A 26,606-nucleotide genomic window follows, 5' to 3' on the forward strand; every position below is an offset into this window, starting at 1 on the left:
AAAAAAAAAAAAATTGGGCTATTAAGGCTGGGCGCAGTGGCTCACACCTATAATTCTAGTACTCTGGGAGGCCATGGCGGGAGGATTGCTTGAGGTCAGGAGTTCAAGACCAGCCTGAGCAAGAGCGAGACCCAGTCTCTACTAAAAATAGAAAAATTAGCCAGGTGTCATGGTGCATGCCTGTAGTGCCAGCTACTTGGGAGGCTGAGGCAGGAGGATCGATTGAGCCCAGGAGTTTGAGGCTGCAGTGAGCTACAATGATGCCGCTGCACTCTACCCAGGGTGACAGAGTGAGACTGTCTCCAAAAACAAAAACAAAAGAATTGAGATATTAAGTCTTACTGATTTGTACATGTTCTTTGTGTATTAAATAGCAGAAAGTTTAAATGTTTATATAGCCAAATCTTATTTTATTTTTCATATTTAAAAATTTAATTCTTCTGGAAATCATTTTAGTATAGGGTGTGAGGTAGGTATTTAATTTTATTTTCTTCCAGTATTGTTAACTGTTTTATCTCTCTTTTCCTGACTGATTTAAAATGTTACTTTTATCATATATTGAATTGTGTTACATGCCTGGGTATATGTATGGACTATTAAGTGGTTTTCCTCTGGTGTTTAGTGAATTGTTTCTCTTTCTCTTTCAGAACAGGATGCAGGCCTTGATGCCCTTTCCTCCATCATAAGTCGCCAAAAACAAATGGGGCAGGAAATTGGGAATGAACTGGATGAACAAAATGGTAAGAACAAGCCTGAGATTGAGCAAATTTGCCATCACATATAAATACTAAAGACTTGAATATTTGTTGAATGATTTTAATATTATATAACACATGAAGTAGTTTTATGTCAATGGATTGTTGTAGTTCAATGCAGTAGCAGAGCTGTGGCAGATTTAAGTTGCAGTTATTAAATACTGTGTAAAGAAATTTGATTAAAAATTTCTAGTTCTCAGTAGCTGATTTAAAAAACACTTTGTTTGATGATGCATTTATCCCGAGGGCTTTACTTTTACGTGGCGATGATATGACGTTGCTCAGCACTTGGTACACCGAGGCTGTGCGGCCTCAGATCATCCTCACAACTGGTGGAGTTTGCTCTTCTTCCATCGTAAGTACCAACTGCGGGGCAAGAAAGCGTTTGAAGATCTTTGTTCAAGGTTTGATGTGAGAAATCTGGTTGGAGAAAGATTAATTTGCAAACCGCAAGCAGGATGGATTGGGAGAGAGAGAGGGAGGACACCTGAAAGGTTCTCATACTCAAGGTGTGTGGCGTGTGAGATGAGGAGAGCCTGAAGCAGTTGTAGAAGTAGGAGTGGAGAGGAAAGGTTGGGTGCCAGGGACTGCCAGTGTTTTCACTGTTATCTACAAAGTCAGGGAAATTGAGAAGAGTCACTGGTTTGGGAGTGGAGATCGTAAGTCCGGTTTGGATGTGTCCAGCTACAGATGCCAGGGAGAGATTCAAGCGTGGAGCCCACAGTTGGAGGTGTGGTCCCAGAGCTCAGTGAGAGGGCAGAACCAAAGAGCGGGGATGGGGGGAGCTTCCGCATAGAGGTGATGTGCGACAGCATTAAAGTGGCTGAGTTTCAGTGCGGCCGACGTGTATGGAAAGCCCACTCCTGTGTGCTGTGCTCTGTCACCTAGGTCATTTCATTCAACCTCCGCACACATCACGAAGGCACTGCCATGCTCATTGGTTAGAGACCAAGCTCAGAGCCGCTGAGGGGCCTCTTAAGGCCACATCGTTTATAAGTGACAGAACTGCACTTCCAACGCAGGTCTTCTGATTCTAATGTGACCGCTTTCTCTACCATACCAGCTTCCTCTGTAGGGAAGACAAAGGAGGGAGAGAAAAATAAAAACGAAAAGATTCTAAGGTCTTAGCTTTTGGTGATAGTACCACAGTGGAATGGCTTTCAAGAAAAGTTCTGATCCTGTGTGAGTGAGCGTCAAAGCCCTGGGAATGAACGAACGCCTGCTCCGAAGGGCGGGCTACGCTTGTCAGAATTGCACAACAGGCAATTCTTTCCTTGGTCCCTAGGAAGAACGAGTTTAGTTGTTCCCACAGTGCAATTCTGTTTGTCTGTCATAAATAAATAAATAAATTCCATCTGTTTATCATCTATCACAAATAGATTACTAAAGCAAATGGAGAAGACTTCTTTCTGTCTTACAATCTTATAGTTTCAGCACAGAAAGGAGGATAATTTAGTCCTTTTCCTAATGGTGCTAAGGTGAACAGGCCAATTTATATATTTGCGTATAATTCAGTTATTGGTCAGTCTCTTCCTTGAGAGATAGTATCAATAAGAAAAGAAGCTTTACAGAAAATATCCCTATCTGGTATATAATTTTTTTTATCCCAAGGAAATTTAACTTGTTCAATGGGTCAGACTAGGATGGTCTCTGGCCACCAAGCTGGTGTAGCATACCCATCCTGTGATGTGTATAGAAAAGCCACAGAATCTGTGGGTAGATGGCTCAGAATTGATGGTACATAATTTAGTGGGGTGACTTACTAGCTTCCCAGATGAAATCACCATGTATTTTTTTCAGCATAAGCAATCACACCAGCGTGTCTTTGTCTTTCCTCTGGTTTAATAGTCATACTTTGCTGCATCTTAGAGTCAACTGGAGTGCTTTTAAAACTCCGAAGCCCAGGCCGATCCCTGTGTTGTTACAGTTTTCTATTGCTGCTGTGACAAATTACCACAAATTTAGTGGCTTAAAACTACACAAACTTAATATCTGACAGTCCTATGGGTCAGAAGTCTGACATGAGTCTCACTGGGCTGAAACGAAGACGTTGGCTGGGCTCCGTTCCCTTCTGCAGGCTTGAGGGGAGCATTCACATCCTTGACTTTCTACCTTCAGAGGCTGCCCACATTCCTTCTTCACTGGTGGATCCCTCCCTGCATCTTCAAAGCCAACAACAGTAGGTTGAGTCCCTCTCATATGGTGCCACTTCTGCCTCTAACTGCTGCTTCCCTCTTCCACTTTTAAGGACCCTTGTGATAACATTGGGCCCACCCATGTAATCTAGGACAATCTCCCCGTTTTAAAGTCAGCTGATTAGCAACCTTAATTCCATGTGCAACCTTAATGCCCCTTTGCCCATGTAACCCCACGGATTTACAGGTTCCAAGGACTAGAATGTGGATATCTTTGGGGGGCCATTATTCTTTCTACCACAGTACTTTACACCAAGTAAACCAGAGTCTCCAGGGGAGGGGGCTCAAGCATCAGTATTTTTAAAAGCTCCCCAGATAGTTTCAGTGTGCTGCCAAGTTTGAGAACCAGTGCCCTTGTTGAGCACGCTGAGAGAATATGTTTAGTACTGTACTTTGTATCGCCTCTCCTATGCTCACATTGCAGGTGTAAATTCCTCACATGCACAGCGTGCGGACATAGTTACATATGCACACAGACACGTAGTCACTGAGATTCTTTCTTCTACTCACTCATTTCACTCCATCCCTTTGGTTTTTCCTCCACACCGCCCCAGTCCTCATCTTCATTCCCGACCCAGATGGATACATGTGTACATAGACAAACGAGGTATTTTCCCATCAGTTGCCAAAATAAGCTAGGTTTTCTCTGTGGTGGCCTCCCAGAGAGGGCAGCTATGCTGGTGGTTTTCTAAAGTGCACGTTTGCTCCTTGGAGATAGGGCAGACTCAGCCATTTTCTTTCACAGCAACTGAGAGACTATCTGTGGATAAACAATTACATTCTTGCCAGGACCATAACCAGCCTTTATTCCTTTTATTAAAGTGGAAAAACGCTGCTCTGTCTATAGGTGTTAAGCATAGGGCTGCAGCCCCATCTGGATTTTTGTGATATGAGTGTATTGTAAGGAGTCAGGGATGAGGGAAAAGGATACCATTTTGGTGTAGATATCTCTGTGATTTACTGACCTACTGAATTATTCTTTTGGTTTTCATTAAATGAGAAAAACAATAGGCGAGGCCATCTTGGAATCAACTATCAAAACCTTACTAACAAAATACATTGTACTTAGAACATAACCACAAAGCTGAAGGGTTGAATTATCTTCGGTTTTGGAATTCAGCTTCCAGTCTTCTCATAGAGAATTAAAAAGGGCCCGGCCAACCCCAGTAATTACCCTGTTCATATGCTAGTGACCGAGCCTAACGAGGAAAAGGATCAGAAGTTAAGTGAAAATTCCGGTGATGAGAGACCTGAATGTACTCTGGCGCGTGGGGTGGTGGGAGGAGGGGTGGGGCGCTGAGCCAGTGAGAGCCTCTCGGGGAACCACAGAGTTCAGTGCTCTTCAGTTCAAGGTGAACTGCGTGGATGGGTGGGCACAAAGGGCTCATGGCAGACCACCCAGATGCTGTTCCAGAACCAAGAGTCGTGGTTCTGGTTTACTGAAAAGTTCTTTTAAGTACATGGTTAAGAGACAGAGCTGTTTAAAAAGAACACCAAAACAAGAAAATGAATGGGATTGGCTTGACTCAACTGGAGTAGATGTTTTGAGACCTAATTTTGGCATTGGCCAAGGCTTAAAATCAGCACCACAAAGAACCACTGAGGCACGATTCCGATGGATGAAAGAGCACCAAGAACAGCTCTGTTAGTGTGTGCAGGTCTTTGTTACTATTTGTGATGCTGAAGTATCTCAAATGGGCTAATCCGTTTGATTTTTCTCTGTCAATCTGTGAGCACTTCCTTGCTTTATGGAAGAATAGGATGTTCCAGGCTCACCTTTTTCCTTGTCCTAACCCTGGGTTCAGAGCAAGGCTCTCTGGTTCATTTTACTGGGAAATGGTGTTTAGGGACCAAGATCTCAGTGCAGACTATACCCATTGCCACTGGGGTGTCATTACTTTTAGGGCCTTGATCGTTATTATTCTTGATTCTGGGGAGGTGACCTGTTTCCCCTCTCTCTGGAACATTTTAGGATCTTTTATTTATCCCTGATGTTTTGAAATTTTATTAATATCAGCATGTCTTGATACAGGTATATTTTCATTCATTATATTCAATGCTTCGAGTCCCTTACAATCTAGACATTACATTCTGGTAAATTCTCTTGTAATTCCCTTCCTTCTGTCTTTGTCCATTTTCTCATTTTGCAACTCTTATTGGTCAGATTTAGACCTCCTAGATCAATCTTCCAAGTCTCTTATTTTTTCTGAGTTATTATCTATTTTACTTATTAGATTACTTTCTGATTTTAACAAAAACAGACATACTTTTTTTAACCTTTGAGAGTCATTTCTGTGGTTAACATTTTATTTGTGAAACAGAATAGGTGTGCATGTATACATCACATGAGCCAGGCCCTGTGCCGCCCTATCCAGGAATGCCTCCTCCATCTGCCTGTCACCCCTGCCTCATTCACCTGTGGAGAGTCGCCATGTCCTGTCAGTTGTACCTCCTAAGGATCACTAGCGTTTGTCTACATCTGTTGATCACTAACACCCTGGTCTGGGCCAACTGTCACCATTTGCCTGGATTACCACAACAGCCTGGTACCGTGCCTCATGTCTTATTTCCTTCTTAGCCTGTCTCCGCCTTGTATCAGAGTATTCTTTTTAGAACACAGATCTAGTCACATCATTCATTTTGAGTGACTCCCCCATTGCTTTCCTGATAAAGTCCAGCTTGTTCTCAGTGATCTAGTCATTTGCATTCCTGTCTCTGGAGTCATACACCCCGACCCTGCTGACCACAGCAAGTTCTTCAGTTGCACCGACATGCTGCACCTGGCTTCTGATGCTGTGCTTAAGCTTTTTCCATTGCCTGGAACACCCCCCCCTCCTGCCAGTTACCGTTTCTCCCTCACCCCCACCCCTGCCCCAGCATACATCTACCCTTGGCTAACGCTGTCGTTCTTTCAGCTCAGCTTAGGTTGGGTGTCATTTTCTCTGGGAACTCTTCCCCTCCTGGATGCTCCCCAAGAACCCCTGTCATAGCCTTCACCATTTGCTCATTGACATTTATTTGTCTGTATTCTCCACTGCACTGGAAGCTCTTTGAGGGCAGACGCTCTGTTCTACTGACTCACATGGCATATAGTCAGCCATTGATGATTGTCAAATTACTGAACTATGAATAAGGCTTCAGAAACTTATATGTTACATATTTTTCCAGAAATCTGGATCACGATAGCTAACTAAAGTGAACATGAGTGTTTACTACCTGGTTGCTAATTTGAATTAGAAAAACGTTTAGGCATTTGTGAAAAAGAAACTACTGCTCATGAGGAAGCACATGGAGCTAACACATGCAGCTGTTCTACCAAAGCAGGGGGGCGGGGGGGGTCAGTCTCGTTTTTGCTTAACAGTACTTCACATTCCCACTCTGCTTGTGCCCAGGGCACTGAATTCTTGAGATTTTACTCTCTACATTTTCCTGAGAGGCAGCGTGAGGTGTAATGGGTGGGCGTCTCCTCCCGGCTTTGTGTGCCACACTGGGACCAGGGTGACAGGGAAGGCAACTTGTCTCCATAGCATCAATACTGGGATTGAGGAGACTAGTGTGTTCTTTGAAAGAGCTGGAAAATACAACCGTGCTATAGGGCACAAAATGATCACATAAAGATTTCACATACATGTGAGTGTATTGCTACTGGAAGCGTCTGTTAGAGCTCCTCAGCCGAAGTTTCATGTTGAAAGTTTAGGAAAATAGTGTGGCAGGCTGAATAATGACCCCCAAGGATGTCTACATCCCAATCCCTGGAATATGTGAATGTGACCTTATATGGCAAAAGGGGTATCAAGATGGGGAGATGATCCTGGAGTATCCTGGTAAGTCCTGAGTGCACAAGTGTCCTTATGAAAGGGAGCAGAGGGAGTTTGGACACAGAAGAATATGACAATGCAATGACTGAAGGAAGGCACTATGCTGCTGGCTTTGAAGATGGCAGAAGAGGCCAGGAGCCAAAGGATGCAAGCAATAAAGATCTAGAAGCTAGAAAAGGCCAGGAAATGGATTCTTTCTTAGCGCCTCTGGAGGGGCACCTCAATTTCAGTCCAGTGAAAGTGATTTCAGACTTCTGATCTCTGGAACTGTGAGGGACTAAATGTGTGTTGTTTCAAGCTACTTAGTTTGAGATATTTGTTAGAGCAACAACAGGAAACACATGTAAGTAATCACTGACTTTTCTAGTCAGTTGTCAATGAATTCAAGTTAAACACCCTTGTGCTAAAAAAAAGTATTTGAAGTCATCCATTTGTCTACAGCTCTTCATACTTCTTGAAGAAATTTCTTTCAAGCAGGCTTCACAGAAGGAAGTTTCCATAGCTGGTGCCCAAGTCACCCTCTGTCTGAAGCCTCTCAAACTGTTTGTTTAGCACTTTGATAATAGAATTAGTCTTGTATTGCAGGATGTGAAAGCAACTTGGTGCAGGAATCTCTTCGTGTATTATCCAGTATCAGAATTTCCCAAAGTGTGTTAGGCAAGTTTATTTTAAGTAATACGTAGAGAAACATCTTACATTTTAATAGATGTACATTTCAATGTGTAATAGAAATAAAAATGGCTAGCATTTGAAACCTGTGATTTCCCAGGTATAACATTTCCTTATTCAGTTAACTTGTATGAGCCTGAAAACAATAGTGAGTTGATACAAAGAAAGATATTAAGCATATGTGGCACAGGCGAAATATGAACATGGCCAAAAAAAAAAAAAATTGTGAAGGTGGTTTGTGAGACGGTGAAGTTTGGGAAACACTGCTGCTGTAAGAGGATTCTTTTTGTTTAAGTCTAGGTTGCTATAGAGTACTTACTTCCTTCCTGGTCCCAGCCTAGTACGGAGCCATGTGGTTTAACAGGACTTTTCCCACTTGGTCCCTCCTGGTGGTGAGATCACTTTATTAGTTGAGGGAGGGGTTCAAGGATCTGCTGAAACAGTGCCTTCCAGCCTGTGAGCTTGTAACTGTGTCAGGTAGTGGCTGCGGCAGTGGTGATATTGCCTAATGCTGCACCCCCGGAACTTAAGTGCCTTTTGAAGGAAGCAAGACAGTTAGAAACTGCTTTCCTTTAAAGGAAGCATAGAATGATTTGAAGGGGAGGGAGTTCCTGTTACCGCTTGGCAGGTGGAATGTGAGGAGGGAGACACCCTGATCCACAGCCCAGAGCTCTATCTCCAGAGAGCTTTGCCAAGGACTGAGTGCGTTTCCCGGTGGCACATGGCACTTTACGGGCAAGCAGGCTTTAGGAATTGACATAGGAATACCCTGTTCCACCCCAAATTTGGAGTGTAGACAGACACCGAGGTCAGGTGGGGAAACAGTTTTCTCTAAGTGAATTTGTCTGAATTCACGTTTCTCTCACTGAGCTTTTATTCAGTGGACTTTCACTGGTTGCTAGGATTAGTGGCGTGCCTTCACAAGTCTGCATTTCATTCATAAACAAACTTGCAAGTTGCTTAGTCTCAGAGAATCTCAGGCTTGAAAGGAGTTTATGAATCGATTCGTTTCTTCTGCCCCTGTCATCTTTTCATCTTTTGCAAGAATTCCATGTGGTCATCTCTGACCTCTAGTCATCTGTACTTTCTTCTAGATCTTCCTGGAAGTCGATGTGCAAAATCAGCATTAGCAGTAGCAACTCAGCTGTCTTCTGTCCACATTTGTACATATGCGTGAACATTTTACTGAATAGCTTCATAGCTAGCCTTTATCTGGATTAAATAAACTTTTTCTTTTCCTAATAAGAAAAAGCCTTTTTAAGCCAGTAAGGTCTTCTTCCTAAATCCAAAGTAATATTATTTCCTTCCTTAGTACACTCTCCCAAGTTGTATATTCATTAAACAAATATTGAGTGCCTATTATGTGCTAAGCACTGTGCCAGAATCCACATATACAGCTTTGGCAACAGACAGGGCTCCAGGAGATTTTATCCTCTCTTTCAGAAACTGATAGAGGAAGTACAGAGGTAGTAAAGACATATAAGATGTTAACAACATAATTAATAAGCCTGATATGAGAAATGTGTATGAAACCCTGTCTCCCCCAGACTAGAGACAGACTCTTCAGTCACACAACGTGGAATTGTTACTGAGCTTCAGAGCAGATCTTAACAAGTTCAGAATAACTGGTATCACGCAGAACATAAGTCTCCCTTCCCATGGAGTCTTTGTTCTCGTGGGGGAGCCAGCTATTAGACAGATAGTGCAGGATTCACAGCTGCAGACAGTGGCAGGTAACAGACAGGGACCCATTAGAATATGGAACACAAGAACCTGGCATAGTTTGAAGGTTAGGAAAGCCTTCCCCGAGGAACTGATATTTGAACAGAGATTGAAAAGGATAAACAGGAGTTATCTGTAAGAAATGCAAAGGGAAGGCCATTTCAAACAGAGAGAGCAGTGTATGCAAAGGAGCATAACATGGTCGAGAAACCTGGAAGAAGGCCAGGCAGTGTTACCAGAGCCCAGAGAGCAGGGGTGGGAGATGGGACGAAAGAGCAGGCTGGAGGGGCAGCAGGGCTTGCAGGGCCCATGTGACCGTCAACCCCCGCTGTGCAGCAAAATCAGTGGTGTCAGTTATGTAATTTAATTTGCTATTTGTCCATTGTGTACTTTGTCTGTATAATGTTTATGTGTATGTTTATATATAAATAAAAAGTATTTGTATATTAAATATGCATATTTAATATAAGATCATATATATATGTTTTCATTGTCCCACAGCAGTTAGCACATCTAAACTAAGAGAGTTTAGGCCGGACACGGTGGCTCACGCCTGTAATCCTATCACTCTGGGAGGCCGAGGTGGGCAGATTGAGCGAGCTCAGGAGTTTGAAACCAGCCAGAGCAAGAGCGAGACCCCGTCTCTACTAAAAAAAAATAGAAAGAAATTAATCAGACAACTAAAAATATATAGAAAAAATTAGCCAGGCATGGTGGTGCATGCATGTAGTCCCAGCTACTCGGGAGACTGAGGCAGGATTGCTTGAGCCCAGGAGTTTGAGGTTGCTGTGAGCTAGGCTGACGCCACAGCACTCTAGCCCGGGCAACACAGTGAGACTCTGTCTCAGAAAAAAAAAAAAAGAGTTTAGCCACTGTGCGGAGAAGAAGTAGCCACGCTGGCAATGGGGCATTTATTCATTCAAGTATTTATTGAGTACTATAATAGCTACATGTGTGGCTGTCCCACTACGGAGTGAAAAACAGCAGTAACAACTGAAAACCAAAGTCCCTTCCATTATTTTTCTATAATCTAGCTGGGGGAGAGAGAGACATTAAACAAATCCATCTCCAAATAAAGGTATTTTATCAAATTGTGATAAGTGCTAGCAAGGAAGAGGCTGGGTGGCTGTGGAAGGGACGGTGGGACGATGACGCTTACAGAACGGGCCAGAGTGAGCCAGTGGCAAGGTCTCCAGTGAGTCATTCCTGGGAGAAGGGGGGACATCTCACGTGAGGTCCTGGAGGCTGGAGAGAGCCTTGCGAGTTGGAGAAATCAAAAACTTTTGTGGCTGGAAAATGGTAATAAGGAGAAGGTACCCAGAGAAAGCTGCAGAGGGGTCAGGAACCAGGGTGTGGAGGCCTGCACAGTGTGAAAACCTGTAGGCCCCGAAAACTACAGAGGATTTGCATTTTCCTGAGAAGGGCTGTGCGTTTTTTAGCCATAGTGAACAGTGTTAGTCGGGAAACAATTATGTTAATAATAATTTTTGAACAAGACTAGGACTCTGTGCTAATTTATATTCTTTTTTTCATATATACAAAAGGCTATAAATGCTCCTTCAAATAGCACTTCTACACTCCACAAATACTGATATTTAGTGCTTTTATTATGATTAAGTCCTTCATATTTTGTAATTGCCATTGATTTTTTCTCTTTAATTCATTGTTTCTAAATTTCCAAACATGTGCATCTTTAAACCATCTTTTTATTGTTGATTTTCTCATTGAATGGCACAGAGAAGGGAGACTTATGTTCTGCTTGATACCAGTTATTTTGAACTTGTTAAGATCTGCTCTGAAGCTCAGTAACAACTCCACGTTGTGTGACTGAAGAGTCTCTCTCTAGTCTGGGGGAGACAGGGCTTCATACACATTTCTCATATCAGGCTTATTAATTATGTTGTTAACATCTTATATGTCTTTACTACCTCTGTACTTCCTCTATCAGTTTCTGAAAGAGCTAGGATAAAATCTCCTTCAGTGTTTCTGAATTTAGCAATTTTTCCATGTGATTGGGCCAATCTTTAAAATAAATTACAAGGAAAAGTTATTGGGTACGTATATGTCCACAATTATTTTATTTCATTTTTGGTAGTTATATCTTTTTATCATTGTGGAAATACCTACTTTTATTGCTGATGCATTTCACCTTTACATCTATTGACCTGATATTCCTGTCGCTATATAGACTTTCATTTGGTTACTCTTTACCAAGTATAGCAATTCTCAAACTTTGTGGTGTAGGCCCCATTATATTCTTAAAAATTGTTGAACTCCTAAAAGCTTTCATTTATGTCTATTGATATAAATCTATTGGGTTATATCTATGGATACTTACTGTATTAGAAATTTAGTGACATTTTAAAATATTCATTTTCAAATAACAGTAATAAACCATTATATGTTAATATAATTTTATGAAAAATAGCTATATTGTCCAAAATGGAAAAACTTAGAAGAGCCAGGTATGGTGGTGTGTACCTGTGGTCCCAGCTACTAGGGAGGCTGAGGCTGGAGGATGGATGGCTTGAGGCCCAGAGTTCGAGGCTGCATTATGCTATGATTTCATTTGTGAATAGCCATTGTACTCCAGCCTGGGCCACATAGCAAGACCCTGTCTCTAAAAAAAATTTTTTTAAAAGTTAGAGGAGTCACATCTTTTTATGTTTTTATAAATACCTTTCATGTCTGGCTTAATAAAAAACAGCTGGATTCTCATGTCTGTTTCTGTATTCAGTCTGTTGCAATATGTTTTGGTTGATGTATATGAAACACGTATCACATATATGTAGTTGGAAAAGGGAGGAATATTTTAATAACCTTTCTGCATATTGTAGATATCCTTCTTTGATACTACACCAAAATTTGACAAGTAGTAGCTTCTTTTTTTTTTTTTTTTTTAAGTAGTAGCTTCTTAAAGGTTAGTTACAATGTGGAATCTGAAACCATACCAACTCAGTTTTTGTATTCTGTTCCTTTACAATCTGTTGGTCTTTCTCACATTTCAAATTAATCTTTTATCCATGTGTGATTTTGTAGCATTATGCATTGATCATCTGGAAAATGTTGGTTCACATGTTGACACATTTCATTATATAAGATTAGAAAAAAAATCATACTTAGTAAAACCATCAATCTCATCAGGAAAGTCTTTAAGTATTGAGAAGCTTCAAGCTTGTGGTGGCAGATACAAGTTTTCTAAGGTTCTAATTTCCACTTGAAAACTCAAAATTTTATTAGCAGCAACTGACATTGTTGGTCGTTTGAAGTGACAGTCTAACTTCATTTGTTTACAAAAACGTGTTAGCCAAATATCCAAGCTTTTTAGCTTCCAATTGTGTTGCTCTTGTCTTCTCTTCCATCTTTTTTATCCTTTATGTCTTAAAAACAAAATCTCTATGCCATCATTTTCAGGGGTTTTATAGGAAAGAGCAGAGGCCAATGAATGAATGTATTCAGACTTGCATCTGTAACCAGAAGTGTATTTAAAGTGTATTATAGAAATCACTTGTTCTTCTTCCATGATGCCCTTTTCTTGCCTTATAGATTTTATTCCTTTCTTGATCTTGATAATTTTAAACATTTAAAGCTCTTTTCTGATTGTGCTGTTACTATGAATTTCTTTGAGACTTATTTTTTCCTTCATTGCTTTTGCTGACTTCTTTCTGTCTTGGTAATTCTTGTATACTTTGTGATTTTTCTGTCCGTGAGCTTGTCTTTCTGTGTTGTATCTCGTGTTCATTTTTCCTGTAGAGCAGCAGTCCCCAACATTTTTGGCACCAGGGACCAGTTTCATGGAAGACAATTTTTCCACAGATGGTGGTATATGGGGTTGGTGGGGGATGGTTTCAGGATGATTGAAGCACATTGTGTAGTCAAACCTTGCTGCTAATGATATCTGTATTTGTGGCCACTCCCCAGCACTAGCATCACCACCTCAACTCCACTTCAGATCATCAGGCATTAGATTCTCATAAGGAGTGTGCAACCTAAATCCCTTGAATGGGCAGTTTACAGTAGGGTTTGCGCTCCTGTGAGAATCTAATGCCACTGCTGATCTGACAGGAGGCAGAGCTCATGCAATAATGCAAGCAATGAGGAGCGGCTGTAAATACAGATAAAGCTTCGCTTGCTCACCTGCCACTCACCTCCTGCTGTGCGGCCCGGTTCCTAACAGACCACAGACTGGTAGCGGTCCTCCGCCCAGGGGCTGGGGACTGCAGCTGTAGAGGGTCCCAGAGTGGACCATGGATCATAGAATCATCCCTATGGTATGGTTTTGTGGTTGCTACTGCTGGCATTTTATGGGGACCATTGGTTGCAGACCAGTTTTAATATTAGTTTCTTGGCTTTGGTGAAAATTTGGTTTCTTAACTTCATAGAACACTACATGACATATAGTTTCTTCTTGGTAACTGGTTTGGAAGTTATATATTTCTCTTCTTTTAGTGAGTACCAGCTCCTCCCTGTCCTGCCCCCCACCCCCCCCCACCACACTTCATTTAGAAAAGTAGTTGAGAGACTACATCCATCAGGATAAGTTAGGTTATCCTGTGGTAACAAATAGCCCTCAAATATAAGTGGCTTCAAACAACAAATATTTATTTTTTTAATCTTTAAGTATATATTCATTGTGGTTCAGTGGTGAACATAATTACTTAAGATCCCTGGCTGATCAGCATTTCAAACACTGCTGTACACTGTGCCCAGAGAGTAAGGGAACTGTAGGGGTCATGTCCTTGCAGTTAAATGCTCTGGCACAGAAGTGACATGTTAATTTCATTCCCAGCCCATTGACCAGAACTAATCATGTGCCCTTATCCAACCACTAGGAGGTATAATCCTACCAATATGTTAGGTGAGGGAGGAGAGAGCCTGAAAATACCTGTTGAATGGTGTGAACATTGGCATGAATGTCGTAGTATTTAGTAGTTAAGAGCCAGAGTGCCTCTGATACTTGTGTGACCTTGAGCAAGTTACTTAATCTTTCTAAATCCTAATTTTCTCATCTATAAGATGGGGATTTATAGTACAGGTTGAGTATCCCTAATCTAACAATCAAAAATCCAAAATGCTCCAGAATCTGAAATATTTTGAACACTGACGGGACACTACAAGTGGAATATTCCACATATAAGTACTTAACACAAACTTTGAGTCGTGCACAAAATTATTAAAAATGTATAAGATTACCTTCAGCCTATGTGTATAAGGTGTATATAAAATATAAATGAATTTTGTGTTTAGACTTATGTCCCATCCCCAAGATATTTTGTTATGTATTTGCAAATATTCCAAAATCCATGACCCAAGCATTTCAGATAAAGGATACTCAACTTGTACTTAATTGTCTGAGTTCATTTTGCATTGCTATAAAAGAATACCTGAGGCTGGGTGATTTATAAAGAAAAGAGATTTATTTGGCTCACCGTTCTGCAGGCTGGACAAGAAGTATGGCACCAGCATCTGCTTCTGGTGAGCACTCCAGGGAGCTTTCACTCATGGCAGAAGGTGAAGGGGAGAAGGCATCACATGGCAAGAGAGGAAAGGAGAGAAAGAGGCAAGGAAGGTGCCAGGCTCTTTGTAACAATCAGTTCTCAGGAACTAATAGAGCGAGAACTCGCTCATTACCATGAAGATGGCACCATGCTATTCATGAGGAATCTGTTCCCCAGGACCCAAACACCTCCCATTAGGCCCCACCTCCAACATTGGGGATCAAATTTCAACATGAGGTTTGCAAAGGACATATATCCAAACTATTAAATATATCACTATTTTATGGTGTTATGAAGATGAAAGAGGTTAATATGTATGAAGCTCTTAGAATACTGCACCACACATTGTAAGCATTACAGGTATTTTCCACTGTTCACAATACAGACTTTTGGTCAAAATGGTAGACTGAGCTGATGGGCGAGTCTCCTCATTCCCTTTTTCAAACACATGGAGATGTTAGATAAAGCATTTTTGAAAACCGTTTTATAATTCTTAGCTGAGCGTCAAAGCAACAAAGGGAGTTCTCTGGGTGCCAGAAATGAAGGTGCTAACCCATGCCAGTGAGTGGGTTGAAGGCTCATGGCCTGCGGAGATCACTGAGCCACGTGTGTACCTTAGGGACTGGTGTTTTCATACCTGTGCAGAGATGGGCACTGAGGTTATGGTGCCTGTGCATCATGAGCAGCTTTCTAGATAAAGACAGAGGCTGGGCAAGGCAGCTTTATGGGAAAACTTATTTCCTTCTTCCCCATCCAAGAATGGGATACTCAGGCCACCCACCTTGGGCCACGGCCACCCCGACATTTTCAACATACATACTTAAGTTTACATTTTTCTAACAAAATCTGAAGCATATAAATATCTCTGAATAAATCAAGTTCAGAATGCTTAAACTTCCCTTTAAACTCATCTTCCACATTATTTTAAACTGAAGCTCCCTTTTTCTTCTGTAGTCAGTATTTTATTTACATTTACTGACATGTTTTACTGACTTCTGATATAATTGCTGTATCTGTTCTATGATTCAGCTCTTCTGATTGATTTTTTAAATTTGGGGAACTATAATTTTAAACACCAAGAAGGTTTAATGCTCACAATTGCTTTTTTCCCATAGAAATATGTTTTTAATGCTATAAATATTTTAATCTTTTAAATGGTACTAGTTAGAACTTAAAATTTTTTTCTGCTCCTTGCATTATTTCTGTGTCCTCTCTAGGTAAGTTTTGCTTTGTTCATCTCAGTCTTTCTCTTTCATGCTGTTATGGGCTGAATTATGTCCCCCCCAAAATTTGTATGTTGGAGTCTTAACCCTCAGTATTTCAGAATGTGACTATATTTGGAGATAGGATCTTTAAAAGGTAATCAAGTCAAAATGAGGTCTTTAGGTGGCCCCTAATCCTATGTGACTGGTGTCTTTATAAGAAGAGGAAATTGGAACACGGATACACATACAGGTAGAAGATCATGTGAAGACACAGGGAGAAGATAAGCCAAGGAGAGGGCCTCAGATGAAGCCAACCCTGCCTTGGACTTCCAGCCTCTAGAATTGTGAGAAAATAAATGTTGTTTAAGCCACCTAGTCTGTAGTACTTTGTTATGGCAACCCTTGCAAACTAATACACATGCTATGGGCTTTTCCTTACATACCTGCTAATACTTCATTGACTCTTCATATTTACGAATGAAGGACCATGTTGATTAGGTTGCTGCAAAAGGCTCTCTTTGTATTTGGGTAGGATTATTTACCCAAACGGCTTCTTTCTTGAATGAGAAGACAGACTGCACTTTGTGTAAATGGGCAGGGTATACCAACAGGCAGATTTCCCTCTAGGATGTGTGGTTGAGTAGAAAAGGGCACAAGCAGGTTCGGGACCTTTTGCTGTCACCCTTAGCACAAGATTAATAAGATAAAGAGAACTTTAACCTTTGGGTGACACATTTTATACATTCTATTTCTTTTTGCCTCTGTGTCTATCCTAGAGGCTCTTTTTTGACTCATTCCCTATCCTGGACACCAACACCATGGGGACTCCCCGGGCAAACCTTCCTCTCTGGAGAAGGATGTTCTGGGGGCTCCAGCTGGGGGCAAATACTGCAGACTACAGTCCGCACAGGACAGGGCTAAGGGCAGACTGGCCCAGCTGTTCTGCAGACAACTGTCCACTCAGAAGCCCTGATTCCTGCCTTGCAGCCACTTCTTTGTAGGCCATTCTGTGGCTGCCAATAGCCATTGACTCTATGCTTGGAGACTCTCCAGGCTTCTATCAGGAAGAAAAGGCTCCCTATCTGTAGCCTTATGTATTTCAAGTTGTATTTTTTCCCCTAGTTTTGGTTTATTTGTCAATACAGTCTCAACTCTCTTCTTTAAGAGAGTCTTCAAAATGACTTATTCACTGACAGCACTCCTTTGTATTTTCAGTGCCACCATGGATTTATTCTTTCAAAAAATATCTTTACTGCCATTTCGTTGTGCTCTTGGGAAGGAAGGAGGCAACCATGTGTTCTTTCTCTACTTGAGCTCACATCTCTCTTTCACATTTTTTTGAGGTCACAGTATCTGTAGAAATTGTTCTGCCGAAACTATTCAGGAGGTTACAGTAAAACAAGTTTTTAATACAGTCTGCAAAAGTTGTTTTCCAGGGCTTCTGTGATTTGAGTGATACCTCCAAGTTATCATCTGACATGTTCATAGATAAATGTCTCTAAAGATAAGACAATATTAGAAATATGGAAGAAGGTGATTATTTTCCATTCACTTATGGTATTAAATACTTGGTAAGTATAAAATCAGTTCTTTATCTGACATTCATTATTCATCTATAGGGAGGGACTGGATTGTATTAAGAGTAATGAGGGCTGGTGGGAGAGAGAGAAAGAGAATATCATTCCAACAATTGTCAGACACCAACTGGGTGTCCAACAATTCAATTGCATTCTGACGTTACCCAGAGTGAGCATCAGACTATACAGGTTTCAGGGCTCATTCCCACAAGACTGCCCTGCTTCAGATACCAGCCATAAGTCCTGGGTATCCCCAAACACTTCTATCTAGCTGGCTATAAATTCAGGGGTTCCCAAACCCCACCTTTCAGGATTTTGATAATTTTATAGAATGATTCACAGAACTCAGGAAAGCATTATACTTATGATTACAGTTTTATTAAAAGGATACAACTCAGGAACAAATGGAAGAGGCATGGTATATACTGCAAGGCGTGGGGATCATGGTGCAGAGCTTCCATGCCCTCTCCATGTATGCGCCACCCCAGCACATGGATGTGTTCACCAATCCAGAAGCTCCTTGAACCTACCGTTCAAGGGTTTTTATGGAGGTTCTCTACATAGGCACAGTTGATTAAATCATTAGCCACTTAGCTGACCTTAGTCTCCAGCCTTCTTGCCCTCCCTGGATGGTGGAGGTGGGTCTGAAAGTTCCAACCCTCTAGTCATTGGTATGGCCAGCCCTTTCCTTGAAATTATCTAAGGGCCTACCATGAGCTACCTCTTTAGCATAAGTCCAGAAAGACTCATTACGAATAACAAAAGGCACTCATCATTTGGGATAGTTCCAAGGGTTTTTGAAGCTCTGTGTCAGCAACCAGGGATAAAGACCAAATATATATATAGTTGGCCCTTTCTGTGGATTCTGCATCTGTGGGTTCAACTAACTGAGGATTGAAAATATTTTAAAAATGTACTGAATAGGTATAGACTTTTTTCTTTTCATTATTCTCTAAACAATACAGTATAACAACTATTTATGTAGCATTTATATTATATTAGGTATTATAAGTAATCTAAAGATGGTTTAAAATTATACAGGATGATGTATATAGGTTATATGCAAATACTCTGCCATTTATGTAAGGGACTTGAGCATCCATGGATTTTGGTATCGAAGGGGGTCCTGGAACTAATCCCTCATAGGTGCCGAGAAACGACCGTATTTTTGTTGTACCACAGCAAGGAAGCCAGTCTCTGTGAATCTGCTGACTGCACACAGACACTCAGATACGTGGGCAGTGTTTGTCACATGTCTTTCCTGTCAGCTTTAGCTCTGATGATGAACTGGATTTGGCCCACTTTGAGTCAAGGCCTCCTTTACCCCTTTCTTCTAGGCCCATACGTTGGTTTTGACCCTGGCCGTGGAGCCAGTCTGAAAGGCCATCTATCTAGAGAAGGGCAAAGGTTTTCCAAAAGAAAAGCTATGGGAACACTTGTCAAGAAAAAGAAGGTTTATGCTCAGGCCCTGGGACTGCTGGACCGGGTGACTCATCAGGCCTCCTTTCCTCTGGGCTTTATTCACTGTGGTCCTGTTTGACTTCCAAGAGGGAGGCTACCACAGGCCTATCCCACTGTAACAGCTGAATTGGAGAAGGGACTTTAGAAAGGCAAGACAAAAAGAGAGGACAAACAGAATCTCAAAGGAAAAGCCAAAGTGAGCACAGATGCAAAGAGCAGGTCACGCTGGAAGCTGTGCCTCCTGCCACTTTGGCCCAATAATATTGTGCCTCCTCCTCAGAGCCTTTGCAGGAAGGGGAAACCTGGAGCTCTACTTGGAGGCTATTTTAGGCATCCCCAAGACCATCCCCAGGATTGGTGATTTGCTAGGAGACTCACAGGATTCAGCTTATAATCGCCTACTTGCTAAAATTATTTGTAACCCCAAAATCAGTCCTCAAAGTCCTTTGGTAATTATTCACAGACATGTATAAAGTGGCAAAAAATTTGAGTCACCCGATGAGCAAGTTCCCAGCTGAGGTCAAACAAGGCAATGCTCTGCCTTTCTGTCTCAGCTGTCACATAGAAGTGGCCAGGGAATAGATACTTCAGCTCTGGGGCTGGTTGAACAGCTGGAATCCCAACCCTGGCTCCTCTTAGCAAGACATCCTCAGGCACGTCACTTAATACTTCAGAACCTGGTTTTCTCTTTTTACAAATAAAGAAAATAGAATCTACCAGGATGAGTTGTTTTAGGGATTTAAGATTCTAATCTGTGTGAGATATGTATAGATACACATATTTCCCTTAGGAATAGTGATTCAGCAATTGCTAATTCAGCATTTGTGGTGACTTTATGAAACATAACTACTGCGAATAATAAGAATTGACTGTACTTATACTAACAGTTATAATTTATCACAGTGAAAGGATACAAAGCAAAATTAGCAAAGGGAAAAGGCTCATGGGTGAAGTCCTGGGAAAACCAGGTGCAGGCTTCCCAGCGGAGTCACACAGGATGTGCATAATTACCCCAACAATGAATTGCGACATGTGTGACATGTGAAATGTTGCCAACCAGGGAAGCTCATTAGCCACTTGGGGACCAGGGGTTTTAGACGGTGTTGATCACATAGACACCCCCTGTCTGGCATGTACCCAAATTCGAGATTTCCAGCATGAACCATATTGTGTATACAGTTTAGACGTAGTGAACCACTCTTACCATTTAATGGTGGGACCCTCCCAAAATCCAAGTTCCTAGATGCCAGCCAAAGGCCAACCTTGTCAGTGGGGCTTTCTAAGAAAAGCAGCGAGGCCTGCTATGTTAACTCTTTTCTGCACAGAGGCTAACACCAAATATGACTTATTTCTCATGTTACTTTTCTGTGTTTTGGAGGATCAATGAAAGAATGAGGCTGCTTGATTCCTGAGAAAAGTAGATGTGTGCTCTTCACAGCAAGGGGTAGAGAAAGAAGGGGAAAGCTACTGCAGACATTTTAGCTCTTCACAGTTTCCTGCATTATTTCATTCATTATTGCAGACCTTCAGCTGAGCTTAGCTCCTCTTTAGGATTCTCAGAATGTGCTTCTAAAAGTAGAAGTTGTTTAGCATATGCGGTGGTGAAAAGGCTTGAAGAACTTTGGTAATAAAAACCAAAGCAGCAGGAAGGAAGTGGTCTGATTAGAACCAAGTGCTTAAGCAGAAAAAGACAGCCTAGGAAAGGGGCTGAAGTTGCTGAGTAGTAGTTTCAATTGATTTCGAATCCTTAAAGGAGCTTGAGCTGGAAGGTAACGTGGTCTTGACAGTTTATTTTGGGAAGGGACATAACATTCTCTTTCCATCTGGACAGTCTCGCTAGGAGAGTGAAATCTTTAGAGAAAATATTTTGAATGCAGTGATAAGGACTCTTTATTATTATTATATCATCATTATTATTATTATTGTTTTAACCATTTCAAGCAGTAGTTGGGAAAATGGATTGACATCAAAGATAAAATAGTTTTGTCGATCAATTTGGTTAGTTCGAAATCTATAAACAAAACTTTAAAGAATTAACTAGTCATTTAGAGTACGTTTCAGTAAGTGTTGTATAAATATGAATAAGTAAACTTAAGGAGACCCCCAATGTGTTTCTGTACCCCTTTGGGTAATTTGGGTAGGATAATTTGAGGTCTTGTGTCCAAGAGTGACCCTCACTTCTGCTTCTGTATTCATGCCTAACTCATGCAGGATTTGTGCTGTTAAACTCATCCTAAGCTTGGCCATCTCTAGGGGTGAGAGTAAGATGAATGCTCATTTTGCCACTTTCTTTTGTTAGCCATGTTAGCCAAAGAGGCTAAGAGTGGCCGTTTTTGCTTTACTTTGTTTTAAAAGTAGTATTTTCTCTGATACTATTCTTTTTTTTGGTGGGGGGAGAGGGGACCAGATATGGGCAGAGAGTCTAGGAAGAGTAATTAGGTGAGTTCATGGGAGATATGTTTAGGGTGGGCTCATGGAGAGTTTGTCCTTGAAGCAGTGGTTTGGGATAAAAATTAATTAGATAGATGATCCTATTTCTTTTTCATCTTATGTCACTTATGCCCATGTAACCTGACTAATAGCACTGTGGTTAGGCCTCAGTTTTCCATGTAAAGGAAGAGAAAGAGACATGGAATATCTTCAGGGGTGGGTGGGAATGTGTACATGTGTGCAAGAGATACAGAGAAAGAGAGACGGATTGAGAGACAGACAGACAGACAGACAGACATGGGCTGAGACTTAGATTTAAATGGGAACGTGTCTGATGATCTAGGAGCTCACAGTACTTTAAAAGTGGATCAGGACAGTACTCACCCCACTCATGCCTCACTGAGAATTCTGTTGGACTCCTTTATCTGGAGGAGAAAAAGTACCAAGATAATTAGGAAAGTGTTTTTTTCCCAGACATCTCACATAGGTTGTGCCACTTACCTTGAAAATTGAGTTTCTTTTTCTTATCCACAGAGGCATTGAGTCACAGGTTGAATTCTCTGGGAGCAGCCCCTGGAGGGGGTTTGTATGCAGGATGTTTACGAGGGACACCAATGGGCTCAACCCCTGTGGGAGGGAGGCCAGGGTGCAGGGTGGGCAGAGGGAGCAGCTGAGCTTGATGACAGCCTCACCCAGCCACCTTGGAGGCTCAGGAGCCAGGATAGCCTGTCAGAGTAGTCCCATGTTGAATTCACAGGGCTGGGCCTTTAAACCCCTGCCTATTGGGTATGGAACACCCTGGAGGCCATGACCTTGGGCAGGGTAGCTCTGTGCCCTTGAGGCAATCCCTAAAAAGGCTGGCAGCAGAAGCCCATCTGCCTGCAACACTCCCAGCAGCTGGGGCAGAAAGGTCTGCCTTGAAAGGGGGGCTGCGTGGCTCATCTCATGCCCCCCACATGTGGCATATTTATCTGCCTGTCGTAAACATTTGAAAATTATCAGGCATAGAGTAAGAAATTGACTAGGTCAGATGGGCAGTGAGTTTACTAGAATACACATCTCTGGATGTTATTGACCCATACCTAACGTTTTTGTAAGTTGTGTATAAATCCTTGAAATTAAAGCAATATATTGTTTCTTCCCTATTTCTAACTTTGACTTTGCTAGTTACGCTAAAAAGACAGAATATTGTGTCTTTTTTTCCTTTGCCTTTTAGAGTTAAATGTGAATTATTATGGGAGCTATATATTTTAGGGCCTCCTGTGTTTAAAAACTGTTATTAAGTTACAGCTTGTTCGGAAAAAACTGGAGTCTGTCAGTTAGACAGGGTTCTCTTCAGGAACTTGTGAAAACCCAAACATGGTGGGGATGATTATTCGTTATAGTTTATATGCACCAGTGTCCTAATAAATGCACTTCAGCATTATACTCCTTTTACTTTAAAAATCAGTCAGACTTTATAGTTTTATTCTTTGAAAAATTTCGCCCTTCATTGGTAATGCTTACTATTTACTTATAAATAGGTTTGTTGAAATGGGTAGATTTTGAATTGGAGACGGATATAGTTGCCCACTAGAAACGACTTCAGCTGGAAATGAGATGGTTTCCCTTAGGGTCTACCTTGTATGCCTTCTCTACCTTTTAAAGTAGAACCAAGTAACTCCTTCTCAAACAGTGCTTTCATGTATCTGCCATTACCTCAAGATCCATTCTGAATTAACATTTGTTCAAATAGTGGGAGACCATAATTGCTATGTTGGGTGAAAGACCCTCGACAGGACCTGAGCAACTGGAGGGGTCAGAGCAGGCCACCCCTGGACTCTGGCCTGGAGTCTCTTCTTCTTTATCTTCTCATTCCCTGGGCCACTCTGGAGACCACCACAGGTTCTGCCCCTTCTCGGGGGAAAGGGTATATCCCCTGTACTTCAGGGAAGCAGGAATGTGGGAGCGATGGTTTGGTGACTCTGAGATTCAGGCAAATTACTTAACTTCCATATGCCTCGGTTATCTCATCTATAAAGTGGGGAAAATAATAGTACCCCATCTCAATTACGTTTGTTGTGAGGATTAAATGAGATAAAGCCTGTAAAGGGCATATACATATAGTAGGAGCTCAATAAATGTTTGTTGTTATTGTCACCACTATGCCTCGTTTGTAGGTGGTCAGTGAAGGATTGTTGAACTGAGATTTCTCCAGTTCTGGAGCCAGTGGGCCAGCTGCTGTTCCTGTTAACCCTGTCGGGATGAGGGTGTACTGGATGCTGGTCTGTCATGTTTGTTATTGGAGATGAGTTTGGGGATTTAATATCACTATACCTTTTAGGATAAAACTGACTAGGAATCTGTAATACCCTTCTTGAGTTTTTGTTGTTTTCTATGGATTCTGAATCTATGTAAATGTCTCTCCAATGCTTATTTCCATGCTCTGTGTTAAAATGTCTAAAGGTTAGACCTTCTCAGAAGCCAAAAATGCCTTTCATTTTACTTAATTTATCTCTCAAGGCGACTAATGGATTTAGCCGAGTCTTTGGAAATAGGTGCCCCCATGTTTTCCAAGGCCGTCCTGCACAGCCAGTACCTAGTCATGTTTTAATGTTTCTTCCATCTATTTTCCTCAGGTTTTTCTTTCTTTTCTTTACTTTTTTTTTTTTTTTTTAAATCTTTTCTGTGAACATCAGGGGATGAAAAAGGGGAAAGACTACCAAATAGTATAGTGGTTAAGAGCAAGGGCTTTGGAATCAGAGAGACCCACTCTCTCCATTTTCTTACTGTAGGACCAAGAGCAATTTACTCTTTCCAATTTTGTCCCCTGTATGTAGAACAGGGATGAAACCACCTACCTCATGTGAGGATTAAAGTAATGGGATCATGTATGCGCAGGGCTCAGTACAGCAGCTGCCCCAAGTTTAGTCCTGGAAGTCCTTCCTTAAATGGCAGTTGCTGCTGCTGCTGTTGTTACAGTGATCAGATATTGCATAGCGCTGTTCAGTTTCTTCATACACCGTGATGACAGGTGTGCTGCTTGAAGAAATGTTTGAACTCACCTTTTTAAAGTTCAGTTTCTCCAGGTGATCCTGCACACCTGTGATCTGGCTGATCTCAGGGTATAAATTTCTGCAGCACACAAAATTTCCTTTTCACCACGCACACTTCATTCCTGATATTAGTCACTGAACTTGGAACCTTCTGGTTTTGATTGGCCAGTCAGGGTTCACTGAGGCAAATTCTTTCCTGAGATTGCTCCATATGTTCAGGAAAGGGAGTGTTTGTGAGCTGCACAGGCAGTAATGTAGACCCTGAGCCAGAAGACAGCAGTGTGTTGCCATTTTCAGCTACTCCCAGCGGGCAGCTGGGCAGGATGATTAATATTTTAGCATCTTTGTTCTTTCTGTTTAGTTATAACACTGGAGCTGTTTAAATCATTCTGAAACTAACATGCCTGACATTCTCCAGTTTTGTTTTGTTTTTTTTTAAAAACTCAAATAATAATCCTCTGCCTATTATTGAGGAAGTGTTTTTGGTGAGAAAGGAGGGGAAATTGGATGCCTTAGGGGAGAAGGATAATTCTGAATAGCTTCATGGTAGAGAATACATTACAACCTAAAAAGCTCAGAGGCGTGACCCACGGTGTGTATATAAGAGGATTAAATTGGCATCAGAGGGCACTTTATGGTCCATAGTTAGTCCCTGCATCTGGGTCCCTCCCACTCTTGTCTTGAACACTTACTGTGTGCTCACTTCTGACACTCTTCACTTGTGACACAGTTTTCACTTAAGACACTTGAGATTTTTCAGCACACAGAGCCCTCCAGGAATCTCAGTATTGTAGTCAGTAAGTACTAGAGACCAGTGATCATGGTTTGATTTCATATTTCAATACTTTTCTCTCCTTCTTGTGCTTTTGTGCTAAAGTTGTTCCACAATCATTTATTCAGCCTACTCTAAGTTTGAGACCTTAAGGATTGTACCTAGCAGTAGATTTATTAATATAGGTATAAACATCTGCCTTGTGTCATGGCTGAATTTCTAAACTAATTACATGTTATAGTTGAAAGATCATGATTGCAGATCATAATTTAAATTCTTCACTACACCTTTCTTTTTGTAGGAATGCTTGAGAAAATCTTTTTCTAAAGCAACTGCTCTTTATAATAATTGCCTCTTTCAGCTGCTGATGTTTCAGAATCAGATTTAAGAAAGGTATGGAACATATATGTAACTGTCTCAAAGCAGAATATTTCAATCTTATGATAAATAAAATATTTGAATTGGCAAGGAAAATTATTTTGATTTGGAGGAAAGAACTTAATATTAAAAAAAGTCTCAGTGAAAGAGATTGCAGTGATACCTTTTATTATCAGTAATTCTGTGGTAGGGAAACAGACATATCATTGTTAGTGTGTATTGGATGCCTGCTCTGTTCTAGGAACTGTTCTTCCTGGTTTGTGTCAGGTATTGTATTTAATCCTCACAGCAACCCTGGGAGAGGCAGTGCTATTCCCATTTTACAGATGAGAAAACTGAGACTCATGAGAATTGAATACTTGTCTATCACACAGATGATAAATGTCTACTCAGGCTCTAAACCATTAGACCAACTAGGCATAGGGTTATGTTCTGGGATGAGTGTTTTTTTATGTTACTCCTCAGTGAGATTCTCTTCCCTTCTTAGAATACCAGGGAGATCTTGCTTCACGGTGAATAGATATGTCTTCCTTGGACTTTAGAAGACCAGGGCCTAGATACTGAATCCCATCTTCTGGTGCCTGCTGGGAAGCATGGCTGGCTCCTTAGCCCATTTCTCTAGCTAGTTCTCTGGCTCTTCCTCAGCTCATACTGCCCCAGTGCAGAGGAATCCAGAACGTGCCCAAGCAGTCCCTTCCTGTACACATTCACTTTATTAAAAGGAACTTTTCCTCCGGGTGATCGTTATTTAGGGTTTCATTGAATGTTTTATTATCCCACGTGCTTTTTTCCTGATGGAAATTCTTGAAAGGGGAAAGAACTCGGGGTTGAAATGAGGTTTTGTTCTCAGTTCAGTCACAAATTATCTCTGTCTTGGTTTGCTTAAAACTTATTAAGCCACTAAGGTTAGTTTGTCTTCATTAGATCAGCCCAGGGGCTCCCTACCGCCTTCTCTGTCGGCTTCAAGTTTCCCTATGTGAAGGCCTCATGCACTTGGCCTCCATCTGTGTGTGACTAAGCAAGAGACTATTTGTGCTTCTCATCTAGTAGAACCAGCCACCGTGGCTTGTTCCTCCCAATTCCCTAACGCA

At 41.4% G+C, this 26,606-nt stretch overlaps 1 protein-coding gene across 1 annotated transcript in view; it reads left to right on the forward strand.

The window, feature by feature from the left end:
• STX8 (syntaxin 8) overlaps window positions 1-26,606 on the forward strand; it is a 261,397-nt gene that overhangs the window by 64,469 nt on the left and 170,322 nt on the right. Inside the window, exon 6 of the mRNA XM_012655606.1 lies at window positions 648-740. Coding sequence (XP_012511060.1) covers window positions 648-740 — 93 coding nt within the window. The remainder of the gene's footprint in view (window positions 1-647; window positions 741-26,606) is intronic.

The sequence above is a fragment of the Propithecus coquereli genome, unplaced genomic scaffold (genome assembly GCF_000956105.1).
Source record: "Propithecus coquereli isolate 6110/MARCELLA unplaced genomic scaffold, Pcoq_1.0 Scaffold482, whole genome shotgun sequence".
Classification (NCBI taxonomy): domain Eukaryota; kingdom Metazoa; phylum Chordata; class Mammalia; order Primates; family Indriidae; genus Propithecus; species Propithecus coquereli.